We start from the raw sequence: 16,507 nt of genomic DNA on the forward strand, positions 1-16,507 counted from the left end.
AAATGATGTAGGAATATACACATGCATTTGAAATATGGCGGGTGTCTTTATTTTTTTTAAATATGAAAAATTCTACAGGTCCTGGAGCACCTGTTAAATAGATGTGATCATGAAACCAATACGTCCAAGACATTTAAAACAACATGACACCCCCCCCCCCCCCCCCATCATGAACATCATTACAACATTTCCATTTTCATTTAAAATCTTTTGAATGCAATCCACTTAAGATTATCTGCTTATATATGTACATATATCATATAATGTAATATTAAGTGTTTATACAGTTTAAAGCATTTTTAATCATGATGAAAAAAACTGGTTTAAGCATATATATATATATATATATATATATATATATATAATTGTCTGAATAATGGTATAATACTGGGAACTGATCATTTGGCCCCTCCTAGCTTATCATAAAACCCAGGAGGCATGAAATGGAGGCACAGAGCCAGTGGATTACAGAAGCAGATAGCTGTGGGTTAGTATCCTACACTGCTTCAGTTTGACACTATACTGTGAATGGGATGCAAAATACAGGATAATTAAGTTGAATTATTTTTAATTCCATATGCATTATGCTGACAATGTTGGCATTTCACCACAGCAGACAAAAATGACTAGTCACGAAGAGCGCGATTCCTATCTGCTTGAGCGTGTCATGTGATTCCTCAGTGTATTCCGACTGTAAACAGAATATTGGAACAAAACCTGCTCTCTTGCGTTGTCCATCTGCCTGATGCGCACAGGAGTGTGGCTTTGGGACTGCAAGGGGCAATAGATGTACATTCGCTGCTTTCTGAGGACTGGAAAAACAAAACTCTCAAACCCATACAGCTATAATATAGTGCTGTACCTCACGCTGTGATGGAAAGACCATTAGTTCCAGAGGTCGGTCCTCTTGCCTGGAGCCAAATGTTACGTCCTTGAGTCTCTCTCACACCCAAGGCCCTCCTTACATCTCACAAATATTGTATTTCCTTGGCCAGCCTTGCACAATCTCTGCTTCCTTTTGGAACCTCTTTCTGCCCTGTGTCCGGTAGATGTTTCTGTTATCGTGCTTTCACACTGAAGTCATTACAACACAGGCGGGCCTTTTACAGTTAAAGTGGCTTAGAGTGCAAAAGAGAATGCTGTACCTCAAGCAATGTCTACCATTATGGTATAGGAAATGGCTTCATACAAATGAGTAGAGATTTACAGCAGCCAGGTTCAGTCCAAATGATTCATAGCTGGTGAAGCACTTACCCCTTTGGAAATAACATCTCTGGAGGAGGACGTTTTCTTTGAGCCAAGCTGTTAAACACCCTTATATTGTTACTTTGTATCTATGACTTTGTTTTTTTCAGCTTAATGAATATGCATTTCAGCAACAGTTTTTGTCTCTGGAGGGTCTGCATCAAGCAATACAGTACATCGTCCTTTGAGACCCGTTAGTGTAGAAGTACCGAGTCAACTGAACTGAGTCAAATGACTGCAAATTATGCACACGCTCAAAAAACACAAAAAAATGCAATGCATGCATCAGATGCACTTTCTCCTTTAACAGACTGAGTTTAAATTTGTTTAAGTGTCAGAATTTACTTTATTATAAAGTATAACAAACTAGTAAATCACTTCAGTTGAATTCTAAATGGTTTCAGTTTGGATTGAATATCATGTCTGAGCAGCACCCTCTAGTGGTTGTACAGGAGGAGTGGAGACCCCGTTGTTCACAAATTGAGCACTGAATGAATGGTCTTTGATGAAACAGGAGAATCGGGTGTGAAGGAGAAGGTCATTAGCACTTGGCTAATTTAATCAGGCACATCTCTGCAGCTTCTGGACTTCTAATATTAAGGTCATCTCTGAAGTAGTGCTTACGCTTGACTTACAAAAAAAAAAACGTAGGCGGAAAAAATTTGCTTGCTTAAACTTCAATTTGAACCTACGTGAACATGTTTTACAATTACCCGGTCGTATGAATGTGGCCAGTATTCGGAGGGAGTGCGTTCCCTCTAAATAAGGTTGCATTTCAACATTTCTTTCACTCATCCTTCCTAAAATTGATTATCAATTAATTTTTCTTAAAGGCTGAGGATTTGCGCAAATCCCTCAAATATGCAGTACCTCCATGTAACAAGCAGTTAATTAACCTATGCCTAGTATAAAATTTACGCGGAGATCGTATCCATGTCAAAGTGTGATTTTACTATTTAGTCTACTTTGTGGTTTTCTGAGTGCGCCACTATTTAAGATGCAAGTTGATCGTAAGACTATTTTATAAATTAGGTCCCAGATCTTAATCTTGGCTGACCACAATCCAGCCACTGTAGTGGGTACTATGCGTCTCTGCCTGGGTTCCTCATACACATACACATATTTACGCTTGGTTAATGTGGGAGGGATACACATAGGTCATAGGTTCACAACCTTCTTATTTCTGCTTCCATTTTGATACGAAAGAGAAGAACAGTGGCAAGATCTCATAATAAAGGGGTTAAATTTACGTCCAAACAGTAATAAACTCCAAATGTGTTATTATTATTTATTTATTTATTTTGGGGGCGGGGCCTAATTTGGTAAATGCCATGTTAATTCTGTTCCGTGAGAGAAAAGCGCACACGACGCACAGCGGCCAGTTACTCCTGATGAGTCTTGTGTAGGCGGAGCTACAGTTGGAGGCGGAGATTCAAGTCAGCTCAGCCACTGAGCTGCAAAATCACGCTGTCCATCATCAGCAATCGGACCGCAGGGAACTAGTCTCTCAAACCCGTCCTGTACAGCAGCTCCAGAGGTGAAGCATCAGGGGTGGAGACTACATGTGATATGGATGCTGTTTGTATTGATTATGTTTGCATTCCCAGGTAAATTTATATATCCTGTGTTTTGGGGGTCATTGACAGACAATCAGAACAGCACGATTTTTTGTCGGGCTTGATTTAATCCGGCAAAACACAAAACAGCCCGTGAATTTCATATAATAATAAGCAAATCAACAACATGTTAAAATGCGTGAGAAACTCATTTCACTTTTGGTTCATGTTCTTTTGGTTCATTGGTTGCATCTGTTACAGTTTTATTCTCTTGTGTCATTCCCTCGTTGTATTTACGTAAAAACCGTGATCCCCATTCTAATATCAGCGGTTACGTTTGTAATTTGTGGACGTCGTGGGATTTGGGCTTGCATTTCGAAACGCATTTTGTCTGTGGGACGGACTGAGCCTGCCGCACTGATCACTCCTCTCCAGATCTTGTTCCTTCCTGTGGGCCTCAGATGGTGAAACAGCAAGAAAGCGCCATGGTGTCAAGGTTTCGACAGAGCTCCACATGTGCCATCGAACCTCCGCCAAGGGATTTTTTAGTGAACTGATCGCTGTGACGCTGCAAACGTATGTTCAGCTTCCCGTTAATTAGCGAACGCTGCATGCTACGCAGTCCGGAAAGCCGGACATCCTGACTATCGCAGTGACTTGTGACACGGTAGCCAAAGCACGTACAGGAAAAGGGGCTTAAGAGTGTTAGCGCGCTAGAAAACGCTAGCGTACGTTGGATATTTCATCACGAAAGCAGCCATTAGACATAGACTGTCTCTCTAGTTGAGACCTGGGTCAGATACATATTTGAAATCCTTTGACTCTTTAGATCCAGTACTGAATTCTACGTACTGATGATTCTAGATTCGTGGATTCTTGGATTCAGGTTAGTCATCAGCACTACAACAGTGCCTGTTGGTTTTGGTGAATTTCAGCACCAGGGATACACGTAAGTTTTTTAATGGCTGAGGAAATCCATACACCCTGTTATAAAGGCCGTATTTGGCTGGGGATTGAAAAGCAGCTGCAATGACCTGCAGACACTGCGGCCCACCTGGACTTCAGTCCCACCCCTGGTTTGTCCTGGTAAAATGTGAAAACAGCCCTGTGGATCCCGAGGGGTTTCGCCATGTCACGAAGTAAAAATGCACAATCGCGCGAAAGAATAACTTTGCTCTGAATCGTTTGAAAATCACCGTTTCTTCTTAAAATGTTTAATAATCTGCTGGAAGGTGTTTTAACCTGTTTGAAATATTTGTCCCAGGTCTGGTGCACTCACCTCTGATTGGTCTACAAAACTGTAACATGCATGTCTGGACCAATCAAAGACAAGGATTTATGTGGAAAAAAAAACAAATTCAGCCCACCCATAGTGTTACAGGCAATGAATTATGGCTTTCTAAGTTTTATCTGAAAATAATTTAGGATGGGGTTAAATAACATAGACAACAGAATGTGATATGGGAAATATATTATTGAGGCGCAACATAATTTCACAAAATAAATTAATAAAATAAATACATAAATTAATAAGCATAAAGTGGTAATACCACTTTTGTAGGTGGGGCTCCAAAAATAATTGGCTTTAGCCCCCATGCGATAAAGTCATCCATCAGACTCAATGATTTATTTACAGAGTCATTCAGTGACACATATCTGTGAGAGTTCACACTGACATCTGTTGAGCTGACCTGACCTGCCGTCTGATAGGCCCAGTCATGGATCACATGAACACAAACAGGTGCAGATCTGCGCCAGCACGTTCACCTGTTCTCACACCCTGAGGGTTCCCGACCCCTGCAGCAGTCTCCCCCACGGCCCAGCGGACCGCGTCCCTCCCTCTCTCTGCACGGCTCAGCGTGGGTTGGTTATCTTCTGCCCTTTCCTTCAGGTTGACCGTGTTGTGGGGCGGGGCCGACACGAGGAGAGGGTGGATCGCGGGAGGTCAGAGGTCAGAGGGGGCGGAGCCTGTGCGCGCGACCCCGAGTTCGTCGCCGGCGCGTCGCTAGGTCCGCACCCAGCCGACGGGGACCCAGAAGGCCTCCCGGTCCAGACGGCCCAGAATGCACTGCAGCTCCGCGCTCGCGCTGGCTGTATCCCCCTTCACCAGGACTCGGTCCACCAGGTGACCGTACTCTTGGTCGATCTGCAGCGCCGACTGCCGTATCTCCTCCATCTCTTCGTCCTGATTGGCAGAGGCAGAGAAAGAGAGGGAGTCGCCGTGGTTACAGGGTCTCAGGGCTGTTTTCAGTCAGCGGATGGCTGTCAAGTACATGATGGGAGATGAAGTTCAGAGCTTCAGCTTGTATTGTGGAGTGCTTTTAGTGTGCTTGGAGTGCTTTTATTGTGCCTCTCTTCCTCTAAAACCCAACTTAAAACTTGTTCAGTTCAGTTAAGAATTTGGATCACATATTTGGGTTAATTTACCTTCCACAAAGATTTTCTGTTTTATTCCAAAAGCAGATTTCGTGAAATTGATGGTTGTTGTTTTCATCAGCAGCAATCCGGACTCAACAAACCAGGTGAGGTGAGGTAACTGAGCGATCAGCTAGTTCGAGTCCTTTAAGTGCTGGGTTACTCCTGTACTAGATAGAACCTGGTCTCATCAGGTGTGTCCACAGTGTTCACTTTATAACAGACCAATACGCATCACATTTTAAACCTGAGCTCAAGTCTCCGACTTGCCGAAGCATCTTTAAATCACGAAACGGAGGTTAGGTTAGTGGACGGAGTGTAGCACAGTGGGTAAGGAACTGGGCTTGTAACCGAAAGGTCGCATGTTCGATTCCCGGGTAAAGACACTGCCGTTGTACTCTTGAGCAAGGTACTTAACCGAAATTGCTTCAGTATATATCCAGCTGTCTAAATGGATACAATGTAAAAATGTTATGTAAAAGTTGTGTAAGTCGCTCTGGATAAGAGCGTCTGCTAAATGCCTGTAATGTAATAATGTAGTTTTGAAAACGGACAGGAGTCTCACCGTGAGCCGCCCTTGCTCGCCCCCTCCTGGCGAGGCGGCGCCACTGCGGTGCCGTCGGGCTTCGGGGATTCGCGGCCTCACAAAGATCACGTAGGGCTTGAACTCCGCCGTCCGCAGCGTCTTCAACGCCTGAGAAAGACGGACAGAACCCCTTACTATCTTGGTCAATGTAGGTCAGTGGTGTCAAACTCGTTGCCATGGAGGGCCGTGTGTATGCAGGTTTTCATTCCAGCCTCAGATCTTGATTATATAATTAGTTAAATTATTTGCTGAATTAGGGATGCAGGTTTGTGCACAATGGTGACCCGACGTCTATGGTGACCCGCATTGTCTAAATAAAAATTTTCTTATATTCTGTGCTTCAATGCAGTTAAACGCATATGGCTGAATGAGTAATTGGACTCAATTAAGGCAGCATTAATTGGTTGGAATGAAAACCTGCATACACACGGCCCTCCATGGCACGAGTTTGACACCACTGATGTAGGTCAAACCATTAATACATTTGCCTCGGCAACACACTGCCTTTTTCTCCATTTTGTGTTTCTATGACATGCTTTGTTTCCTTAGAAAGTCCACTCCCCTAGCTTAGGTTGGGCTTACCACTGCAGTAAGGACAACAGAAACCATACCCACCTTCCAATCCAGACTAAAAAAAGTACCTTTTCAGATTCTATCATGGCTCCCCTTTACATATCTTGTGTTCTTCTCTTTCTTTGAATTACGTTTTGGATAATGATAATGGCCATGTAAAGGGTTTGTGTCTAGTTGTACCTTCTTTTGTTGCAATTGATAGTAAAGTGATTGTACTTTACGGTCTTGATTTATTGGAGAAATCCGTATGCTCCTCACCTCTGGATGCACGTCCACCAGGCATATCTTATTCTTGCTCTGCACAGAGCGGATGGCCTCCACGCTGGTCCCATACTGGTTCTCCTTATACTCTCCATGCTCAATGAACCTGGAGCAAGACAGTACCATTCAGCACAGTTCAAAACAGCACTGACCAACACTAGCTTAACCAAACACAGCACTGACCAACATCAGCATAACCCAACAGAGCACTGACCAACATCAGCATAGCCCAACAGAGCACTGACCAACAGCAGAGTAACCCAACACAGTACTGACCAACAGCAGCATAACCCAACACAGCACTGACCAACACTAGCTTAACCAAACACAGCACTGACCAACATCAGCATAACCCAACAGAGCACTGACCAACATCAGCATAGCCCAACAGAGCACTGACCAACAGCAGAGTAACCCAACAGAGCACTGACCAAAACTCACATAACCCAACATAGCACTGACTAACACCAGCATAACCCAACACAGCACTGACCAACATCAGCATAACCCAACAGAGCACTGACCAACATCAGCACAGCCCAACAGAGCACTGACCAACAGCAGAGTAACCCAACAGAGCACTGACCAACAGCAGCATAACCCAACACAGCACTGACCAAAACTCACATAACCCAACATAGCACTGACTAACACCAGCATAACCCAACACAGCACTGACCAACATCAGCATAACCAACACAACACTGACAAACACAGGCATAATCAAACACAGCACGGAATTTTGGCATGTTGACATTTAAGCCAACTGCTATCTCAGCATTAAAATAGTACATAGACAGGAATTCTCCAGCATATGCTGTACATTCAAACCATGTGGTGAAGTACGTATCATATGATCATTTGGGAGGAAATGCCAACATTTTCCAGGAATGAACTGTTGAATTTTGCAGTATTCATTCACACAACGGGTCTGTAAAAGTGTAGAGAGCTCACTTGTTGTTCTGTACGTCTGCATCGAATGCCTGTTTGGAGACAAAGTGGTACTCCACACCTTCTTTCTCATGGCTCTTCTTGGGCCTGGTGGTGTCTGGTGATAAAACGATTGAGCACAAGCCTTTATCAGCGGCATTAGACTCCATTCAAATCCCTACGCGGAGCTTGCTTGCTTGCAGCTACTGGGCACCCAACAGAGCTAGCCAAATGCACATAGCGCCATCAAGAGACAAATGAATAATAAACAGGTTGGAACAAAGCTTTCAAAACGGCTTAGAATGACTTGCTCCTGATGTCGGCAATTTAAGAGCACAAAAAGACGAGAGCGAAAAGATGACCTGAATGTGCGGGTGATGTCACGCAGCAGGAAGTCGGTCCCCATTGGCTAGATTCCTCCCCTGCAGGTGGGTTAATGAGTGTGCCGGCTCTGTCTAAACGTGAGCGTGCTCATAATGTTCTGATCCAAAGCTATACCGCTCATTTGTAGCACAGCAGGGGGGGGGGTGCTCTGAAATGAGGGATGTGGTCTTTAGTGTCGCAGAGCGAGCGCTAGAGTAATGTTCTGAATGAAAGTCCCACCGCAGGGGATTCTGGGAAACGGTGGGACGGTACTCACGTGGTACCGCCACGCCGTAGCGGTGGGGGTTCTCCGCGATCACCTTCCGCTTGAGCTCGTTGATCCGGGCGCCCAGTGAGCCTGTAGCGCGGAGGACACCCGCAACCAATCACAGAGGGCCACACGCAGGAGCCATGACTGATAGAATCGCTGCTGAATAAAACTAAAGGCTCATCAATCAATCTCAGCTGAGACAGAGACTGGTGGAATACCATGTGTATTAATCGATTATACGTATATTGCATGTGTGTGTGAGTCTGTGTGTGTAAGAGCCTCTAAAATACCTAAATTATTTATTCATTTCCTGGGAAATGTATCGCACATACAAGCCATATTCCTTTTATCTCGTTAACTCATAATGTCTGGCTCACACAAAGCAAACTGCACTAAATGTAGTACATGTAATACTTTGAGCACTTCCTCTAGGGAATTACTGTCACATACACGGAACAGATGTAAAGATATAAAGCTGGTGTCCCTGCTTGGGGTACAAGTACCCCCGACAATTATATACTGTTGAAACGGCACAGCTTTTCGTAAATAAAAAAAACTGGCCAATATGATCACACGAGCTATGCTTTAACCCTCCTGTTCTGTTCATTTTTTAGGTACAGCAAAAATGTTCCCGGGTCAATCCCCATACAGGGGGGGTTTGCAAATACATGAAATGAACCATTTTCATTAAAAATGTTGATTGCACTAATTAAGGCCAGTAGAAGAAGTTTCATACTGAAAAAATAATTAAGTATTTTTTCTAGATTTTCAAACTTTAAAAAGGGTCAATTTGACCCGCAACATAACAGGAGGGTTAAGAGAAACCCTTCACGTATAATCACCAAACATTGTGGATCTGCTTCGGTTTAGACATAAAACATGTTGGTAGTTATGTACAGGATGATTGTAGATATGTACAGGGTAGCATGTTGGAAGATATGTTTAAGGTAGTATGTTGGTAGGTATGCAAAAGGAATGTATATGGCAGCATGTTGGTATATTTATACAGGGCAGTATTTCAGTAGAAATGTATTGGGCAGCAAGCTAGTAAATAGTTGAAAGCGGAGGCCAAGCCGTCATACCGATCAGCACCACTAGGCGGGGCCTTTCGCTGGGCCTGTGCTGGTAGTGAGTCACTTCCTCGTACGTCAGAAACTGCGGCTCGCCGGACTCCTGGGGTCGAGGGTCACCCGGGGAGCCCTGCCGGGCCTTTCGGCTCAGACGGAAACTTCTCCTGAGGCCAGCTGCACAGACACACACACACACACACACACACACACACACACAGATGCACAGACACAGTCAGACAGACAGACAGATGCACAGACAGTCAGACAGACACACACACACACACACACACACACACACACACAGTCAGACAGACAGACACACACACACACACACACACAGTCAGACAGTCAGACAGACAGACAGACAGACAGACAGATGCACAGACAGTCAGACAGACAGACAGATGCACAGTAGATGCACAGACAGACGCACAGACAGAAAAACACAGACTCACAGTAGACGCACAGACAGACACACAGACAGACAGAAAAACACATAGACAGACAGACACAAGATCGGCAGCTAACAGTTTAGTTGAACTAGCAGACTCCCATCCCAAAACAAAACAAAACATTTCCATGGCAGCTGTTGCCTTCGGTTTCAGTTTTCCTATGTAGAACATCAGATGTATAAATGTTGTTCATTAACCTAATTTTTACACTAATTGAGATCAAAGCGAAGTGCAGGGTCATGCTTAAAAAAAAAAGACCAAATCCTGCAAGAGTTTAGAGATAAGATGTCATCTAAAAACAGCATTTCACAGAACACTAAACAGTGTTTGACTGCTGAGCGTGGCCTTCTTTACCTGTATGGAATTTCAGCTGCTAGCCCCCAGAAAATATTATTAAAATACTGTAAGTTCAAATAACCATAAATATCAAGCATATCCAGCTTACGTTCCCCAAGGAACCGCAACCCACTTCAGCCATAGCAGCTAAAAAGTATTTTACGTTACAAATATCTTTGTCAGCCACCCTGAGAAAATTAATTTAACTGCTGCTGTAACAGATAAGCATAAATGACTCCTTCAGCCAGGCATGAGCAAAAGGAACGGTTTTATCGTCTGAATCACTTTTTGCATCACCACCATTTTGATTGTAGTTTGCCGATACATTAGGAAGAATGTTGTGTGTTGTAACAAAATACATTTTAGTGTATCTTTTGCCCAAAATACGCTGACACTAACCACTTCTAAGAAGTTGAAGTCTGCAGTCATTGATGACCAATGACATGTTCCTCCCTCCCCACCCCCCTTGCCATTTGATCCCTCCAACCCAAGCCCGCCCCCGACCTCACCCCTTTCAGCCAATGGCACCCCCAGCACACCATGACAGCGTACAGTGGCTCTGACGAAGCCCAGCTTTGATTAGAGAGAAAGCTAAAAAAAGGCATGCATGGTCTCACCTATGTACTGTCCACTGATAAAGCCCTCACAGTCACAGTCCTCTGTGGGAAAAGCAAGCAGGGAGAAGGGTGGATAAACAGGGGGCGCGGGACCTGGAGGATACCGCCACGGGGGGGGGGGGTGGCTGTGGCGGGGGGGGGCGATGCTCAGTGGGCGGAGCCAGGCGGGGCCGGGGGGGCGGGGTTGCGGGAGTTGACTGGCGGCAGGAGAGGGAATTCAGGAAGGCCACAGAGGACGCCCACAGGTCTCTGTGATGCCCATGGTAAAGAACTCTACCCCTAAAGACAACGGGACAACCTGGACACATTCTACTGCATCTATTCTATCACCAATGCCTGGCCGGCCATTGCTATTAGAATGTTTTGAGATGGGGAGGAGGGGACAGGACACATTCCATATGTAGAATCATGAACACTCACAAGTTTCCCTGAGAAGTAAATGGACTGCATTTATAGAGCGCTTTTATCCAAAGCGGCTTTACAATTGATGCTTCTCATTCACCCATTCACACACCAACGGTGAAAGGCTGCCATGCAAGGTACCAATCAGCTCGTTGGGAGCAAATAGGGGTTAGGTGTCTTGCTCAGGGACACTTCGACACACCCAGGACAGGGGATCGAACCAGCAACCCTCCGACTGCCAGACAACCGCTCTTACCTCCTGAGCTATGTTGCCCTGCCTGAGAAACACAAGATAGATTTGGATGCCACACTTTGCAGTAATATGCACTGCAGTTCAGGCATTTACTTAACTTAGCTGGACTCTGCATTTGTTCCATAAAACAGATTAAATGTTTTAATAATCACCTTTTAAACAAAAATGCTATTTAAATGGTCAGAGACTGAAGAAAGTCTAGGATCAATGGTAAATATTTTTGTCCATGTCTGGAATTCAGAAATGCAAGGGAGTATTCATAAACTAGTTTAAAAAAAGAAATTCTGCCATTCTAGTATGTTCAAATTCGTTGCTGACTGTTTGGCCTATGTGGGCAGATATGATAATGCCCTAATTGCTCTAAACTTATAAAATTAGTCAGCCTACCAGTACAAATGTCCAGAATCCAGCACGATGTAATGGAGACGTTATATAAACAGCCACGGAGGCAGCTCTTCAACTCCTAGTTTTTCAAAATCCCACCGTAAACAGTATCAAAACTGTATAAAGCATCTTTGTGACGGTCCCTGTGAAAAGCGCTACACAAGTAAATTATCAATCGGAGGTAAAAGGAGTCACGGTGTGTCTTGCAATGCCAACAGTCGTTGGGACTTCATCACACTGAGGAATGCTACAGTCTAGTCCTGTATTTAGGGACAGTCATCAAGCACAGATTTTTAAAACACTCTGAGAATCTCAAATCTGAGAGAGATTTTAAAGACCGTAAGTGAAATACACTGGTTTTCCTGCGCAGCTGGCAGCCCAGAGTCGCTGAACCAAACAGCACAGGACATGATAAACAGGACATCAGTGTACTAAGAACAACTCACTTTCAGTAAAATCGATACTGGATTTCTTGTGTTTTATAAATGCTGGTTTTCTCATCGCATGATCTTGTTAACATATCACGATCTATACAGTTTCGTAAGCTGAAGAGAGTGTCGAGAAGAAGAGGGGAAGAGGGAAGAAGAAAAAGACAGAGGCTGTCCAAACTTTATACTCGTGTTCTATCGAGAGCACATAGCAGGTGCGGACGTAAAACGGTCACGTGATCAAGTGTGTCCCAAACTCAAGAACGCAGCAAGGCAACAATGTTCTTGGGACGACTAAGAAACAAAGTGCACTTTGCAGCAGGCTGTTCCATGCTTTCCCATGCTATGTATTTTTGGGCGAATTAGAACTTATTACTCTGCCAAGAAAATTGACGACAGAAGGTAGGAGGATTTTGTGTATGTAAGTGTAAGAATATTTTATATTTACGGATTTTTGCAGTGTCAATGCGTTTCTTGCGGAGGTTAAAGGTCAGCAGTGACGCCGTCAAAGTAGAAGTTCATTTCAATTTGACGAAATTTTAAGCGTTCTTACGTTCGGCATTGCATGTGTACCTGGAGGCGTGTTCTCACAGGAACAGAACACAAGTATACAAGCATACAGTATGTAGTATACAGTGAACAGTATACAATTTGGAACACAGCCGAGGATAAGGAGGAGAAGTGAGGAAGAAGGTAAAGAGGCAGTGACTGTTGGTTCCTAACACTACCCCCCCCCCTACCCCCACCCCCTTTTCAAGCCAAACGCCGTCCATTATACGCCGATCCCAACCGCCGTCTGGTAAGCCGACAGCTGGCGGGATTACGGCTTGGAGCCTAGAGGGGACCCCCCATGGAGACTGATCCGCCCTCGTGAGAGGAGGAGCTCGGGCCTCCCTCCCTTCCAGACCGCTCTGCCGTAAAGCCTTCGACATCCAGGCATCGCCCCCCCAAACACACAGAGGGTCGCGCGTGCACGTAGCCTAGCCGGCTACGATTTAATTCACTACGGTAAACACCGAAGTGTCGTGTCACGATGAAATAAGAAAAAGAGCCGTTGGGTATTAGGTCGCGTAGCCGCAAGGCAGAATAACTCGGGATTGGCTTGGAGCATATGGGGGGCTAAGTGTGCTTAGAGGTATGACATATGGCGCTTCTTAATGCTCCTTCACAGGAATACTGCCAGAGCTAAGAAAAGGGGAGGGCCGAGCAATTGTCCAATGAGAAGCGTGCATTCTGCGTGATGAAGTCACCCACCTTGGTCACAGCCTTGGTCATCTGGTGTTAGCAGTGAGGAGAGAAAGCACACAGATGGGTTGTGGACATTGGACAAATAAAAAACGAAAAAGAAACTACTGCACGTCTAACACCCTACCCCAAGGGTCTAATTATCTGTTTGCTTAGTTATACCGCACACATATAATGATCACATTTCCTGCGCACTTCGGTTCGACGTTGCAGAGCACTACATTACCCAAGGGGCAGCGGTACGAATCGGTAAACCCTAAACTAAAACGCATTACCAGCAACACGCGACAGCCCCATCTTTTTCTCTTGGGTCTGGGAAAGAGGGAGACGTTATGAGCATAAGAAATAACAATGTATTGTAATTGCCCGGTGCCGTGACATCGCGGGGGCCGGGTTCGAGCTGTGGAAGAAGGCCGGCGTTCGACAGAAGGAGGGGATTACCCGCGGGCTTCAGGGCTGCATGGCATCAGCGGGCTAGCTGACATATCGCTAAACCCTTTTTGTCTCCGTCCGTTCAGCTCAGCGTAATCGGATCACGTCCAGATTAAGCGCGATAGAGCGCCACTGCAGCATTAAATACTCGCCGAACCTTTTCGCCAGCATGGCGTCCATTAAAAAAGAAAAAAAACATTCAAAAGCCAGCTGGCTTTACTGTGTCTTTGTAGACCTGGGCCTCATTTTAACCAATCCCAGTTTTTCATTTTTGCGTTACACGCTTGCCTTACTGACCATACAAATGACAGGTGAAAAAAGTAGATTTCTTTCTGTGCCCCTCCCCCCCCTTTTAAAAAAAAATATAGCAACAAAGTTCGGCAATTCTAATGCCGCCAGTTTACTAATGAGAAAATACTGGAGTAAGGAGGTTACAGGAGTAAATAGTTGAATAGTGCAAGTCAAAACTCAGGACCAATTCTAACATATTAAAGCAGGAATATTCAAAAATAGTATTAAACCATACTATTAACATCGACATTTCTCTCCTTCATAAAACCAATAAACCAAATATTTATGCCATTAAGATAGATGATACAATACTGCTCAAATCAAAACAGAAAAATATGGCTTTATAATTCCAAATACAGAAATATAAACTTACAAAAGTGTTTTTTTGGGGACTTGGGAGGTTGAAGTGTTCCCATTTTCATCCTGTGGGCCAACCGTCTGTGAAAACAAGCACGTATCAGCCACCAGCTTATATAAACTAATTAAAAGACATTAAAATCCAGGCTATAACTCTATGAGTGATTGTAATTGTGACATTGGTTGCATAGCAGCGATAGCTCCACCCACGTTAAGGAAAGTGAGGCCTGGCTCTCCCATCCCTGACCGAATCTTTACCATAAAGTCAGAAAGCAGTGTTTCCATGGTTACTTGATATATATAATTGCATTAAATTGCATTCATTTATCTGTGAGATTCCAGAGCACATCACAATGTAAGCGACCAGAACGAGCAGCCACGCAACATCGCTAACGTGCTAACGTTGGTACTACCAGGACCACAGCAATGATGCAGGCGGGCCTACCTTTCCTGGAACTGTTTGGAGGGCACCAGCCCCGCCCGCAGGTTACTGTCCCCCACCCTCTTGGCCTGCCACCAGGTGGGGTCGTCCTGACTCACCACCTGCAGGACGTCACCGCGGGTGAAAGGAAGCCCCGCCTCCTGGCAGGGCGTGGCCCTGTCCTCTGTGGGCACGTAGTCGAACAGGGCCCTCATGTACACCTGGAGAGAGAGGTCTGTCACAGTGCGTATTCACGCTTACGTAGTGCTATAGGATGTTCACATTGCCGACATCACACTCACACACACGCACAAATACACACACAGACACATACATGGAGACGCACATATATGCACATTTACAAACATATAGACACACACATACATACACACACAAATACACACACAGACACATGCATGAACACATATGTATGCACATTTACAAACATATGCATGCATACACACACACAAATGCATACACAAGCACACATACACACACACGCATGTATACAGATGCATGTGCCCAGTCATAAACACACACGTGCGGGCACACGCACACACACACGCATGCACGCACGCGCACGCGCACGCGCACGCGCACGCGCACGCTCACGCACACGCACACGCACACGCACACGCACACGCACACGCACACGCACACACACACTCTGTTTCCCACCTTGCTTTCCCTCAGGCTGTCCTCTTCTTTGATTGCTGGGATGATCTTGAGAGAAATAGAACCCTGAGACTGTGACTAGAACATAAAGAAGAGGCAGTGGATGTAGCTACATACATTATTACATATTGCATTCAGACCCTTAACATTACACCATTTCATTATTTATTTACTATCCTCATGGTCCCAGATGGAAGAAATATCTATCTATGTTCACCTTTATATCGAATCCATAATGAATGTCGACTCAGTGATAAAAAAACAGTGATAGTGGATGGTAGAATTGAATGTTAAAATGTTCCATACGAACATGTTTCATATTTTCATAACAATTAAGAACTGCTTTGGGGGCTGCTGGGTAATTCCTCCTGTTTTAGTGCATGCATGCGCCCCATAGTCTGGTCTGGAATCTGGAGTGTGCCATTGCCAACTGTGGCCGGCAGTCCTAGCTGGTGCTAACACAGGACTGGGATGATTTCAGTCATCAGGGACGACAGTGTCTCAGCTCGCGCTAGCGACCCCTGCTGGTCCGTCAGGCACCTGCAGTCTGCCTGTTGAGCTCTGACTCACGGCTGCGCACGCCCGAGCTGCAGACTGCAGTGTGATAAGCAGCGGCAGCCGCCATCGCATGCTTCAGAGGAGAGCACACGCTTATCTGCCCCCTCTCCTGAATCGACAGCGGAGGTCGCTGCAGTGAATGCTGATAATGAATGCAACAGGGCGTTCCAGGCAGGAAGATCAGTGAAAGCCATTAAAGAAACGGCTTAAGATACGAATCGTCAAGATGAAATTTCCCCGTGCTTATTCATTCTTATCAGAACTACTCTATGGGTACGCTAATGTGGAAAACATCCAGAACTTGTATATAGAAGAGGTATATCTGAATCATATGCACACACCCAGCTTATGAACAGTGCTTTCTCAGCTCTAATAACAAGCTTGTT

The 16,507-nt window shown here is 45.0% G+C and overlaps 1 protein-coding gene and 1 long non-coding RNA gene across 5 annotated transcripts in view; one reads left to right on the forward strand and one right to left on the reverse strand.

The window, feature by feature from the left end:
- Nucleotides 1–3,984: 3,984 nt before the first annotated feature.
- LOC135243497 (MAGUK p55 subfamily member 3-like) overlaps nucleotides 3,985–16,507 on the reverse strand; it is a 29,561-nt gene continuing 17,038 nt past the window's right edge. For 2 of the 4 annotated variants that reach the window (XM_064315371.1, XM_064315372.1), the window contains exons 9-19: nucleotides 15,567–15,641; nucleotides 14,913–15,109; nucleotides 14,484–14,548; nucleotides 13,397–13,417; nucleotides 10,676–10,717; nucleotides 9,283–9,444; nucleotides 8,207–8,287; nucleotides 7,591–7,684; nucleotides 6,634–6,742; nucleotides 5,782–5,910; nucleotides 3,985–4,986 (exon numbers count right to left, since the gene is read on the reverse strand). In XM_064315371.1, coding sequence (XP_064171441.1) covers nucleotides 4,807–4,986; nucleotides 5,782–5,910; nucleotides 6,634–6,742; nucleotides 7,591–7,684; nucleotides 8,207–8,287; nucleotides 9,283–9,444; nucleotides 10,676–10,717; nucleotides 13,397–13,417; nucleotides 14,484–14,548; nucleotides 14,913–15,109; nucleotides 15,567–15,641 — 1,155 coding nt within the window. In that variant the 3' untranslated portion in view covers nucleotides 3,985–4,806. The remainder of the gene's footprint in view (nucleotides 4,987–5,781; nucleotides 5,911–6,633; nucleotides 6,743–7,590; nucleotides 7,685–8,206; nucleotides 8,288–9,282; nucleotides 9,445–10,675; nucleotides 10,718–13,396; nucleotides 13,418–14,483; nucleotides 14,549–14,912; nucleotides 15,110–15,566; nucleotides 15,642–16,507) is intronic. The other 2 variants (XM_064315373.1, XM_064315374.1) reach the window with 2 other exon arrangements.
- Nucleotides 5,838–6,595, forward strand: LOC135243498 (uncharacterized). The gene is made up of 2 exons (XR_010326659.1): nucleotides 5,838–5,954; nucleotides 6,269–6,595. It is a non-coding gene; the product is annotated as an uncharacterized LOC135243498 (long non-coding RNA).

Source organism: Anguilla rostrata, chromosome 17, assembly GCF_018555375.3.
Source record: "Anguilla rostrata isolate EN2019 chromosome 17, ASM1855537v3, whole genome shotgun sequence".
Classification (NCBI taxonomy): Eukaryota; Metazoa; Chordata; class Actinopteri; order Anguilliformes; family Anguillidae; genus Anguilla; species Anguilla rostrata.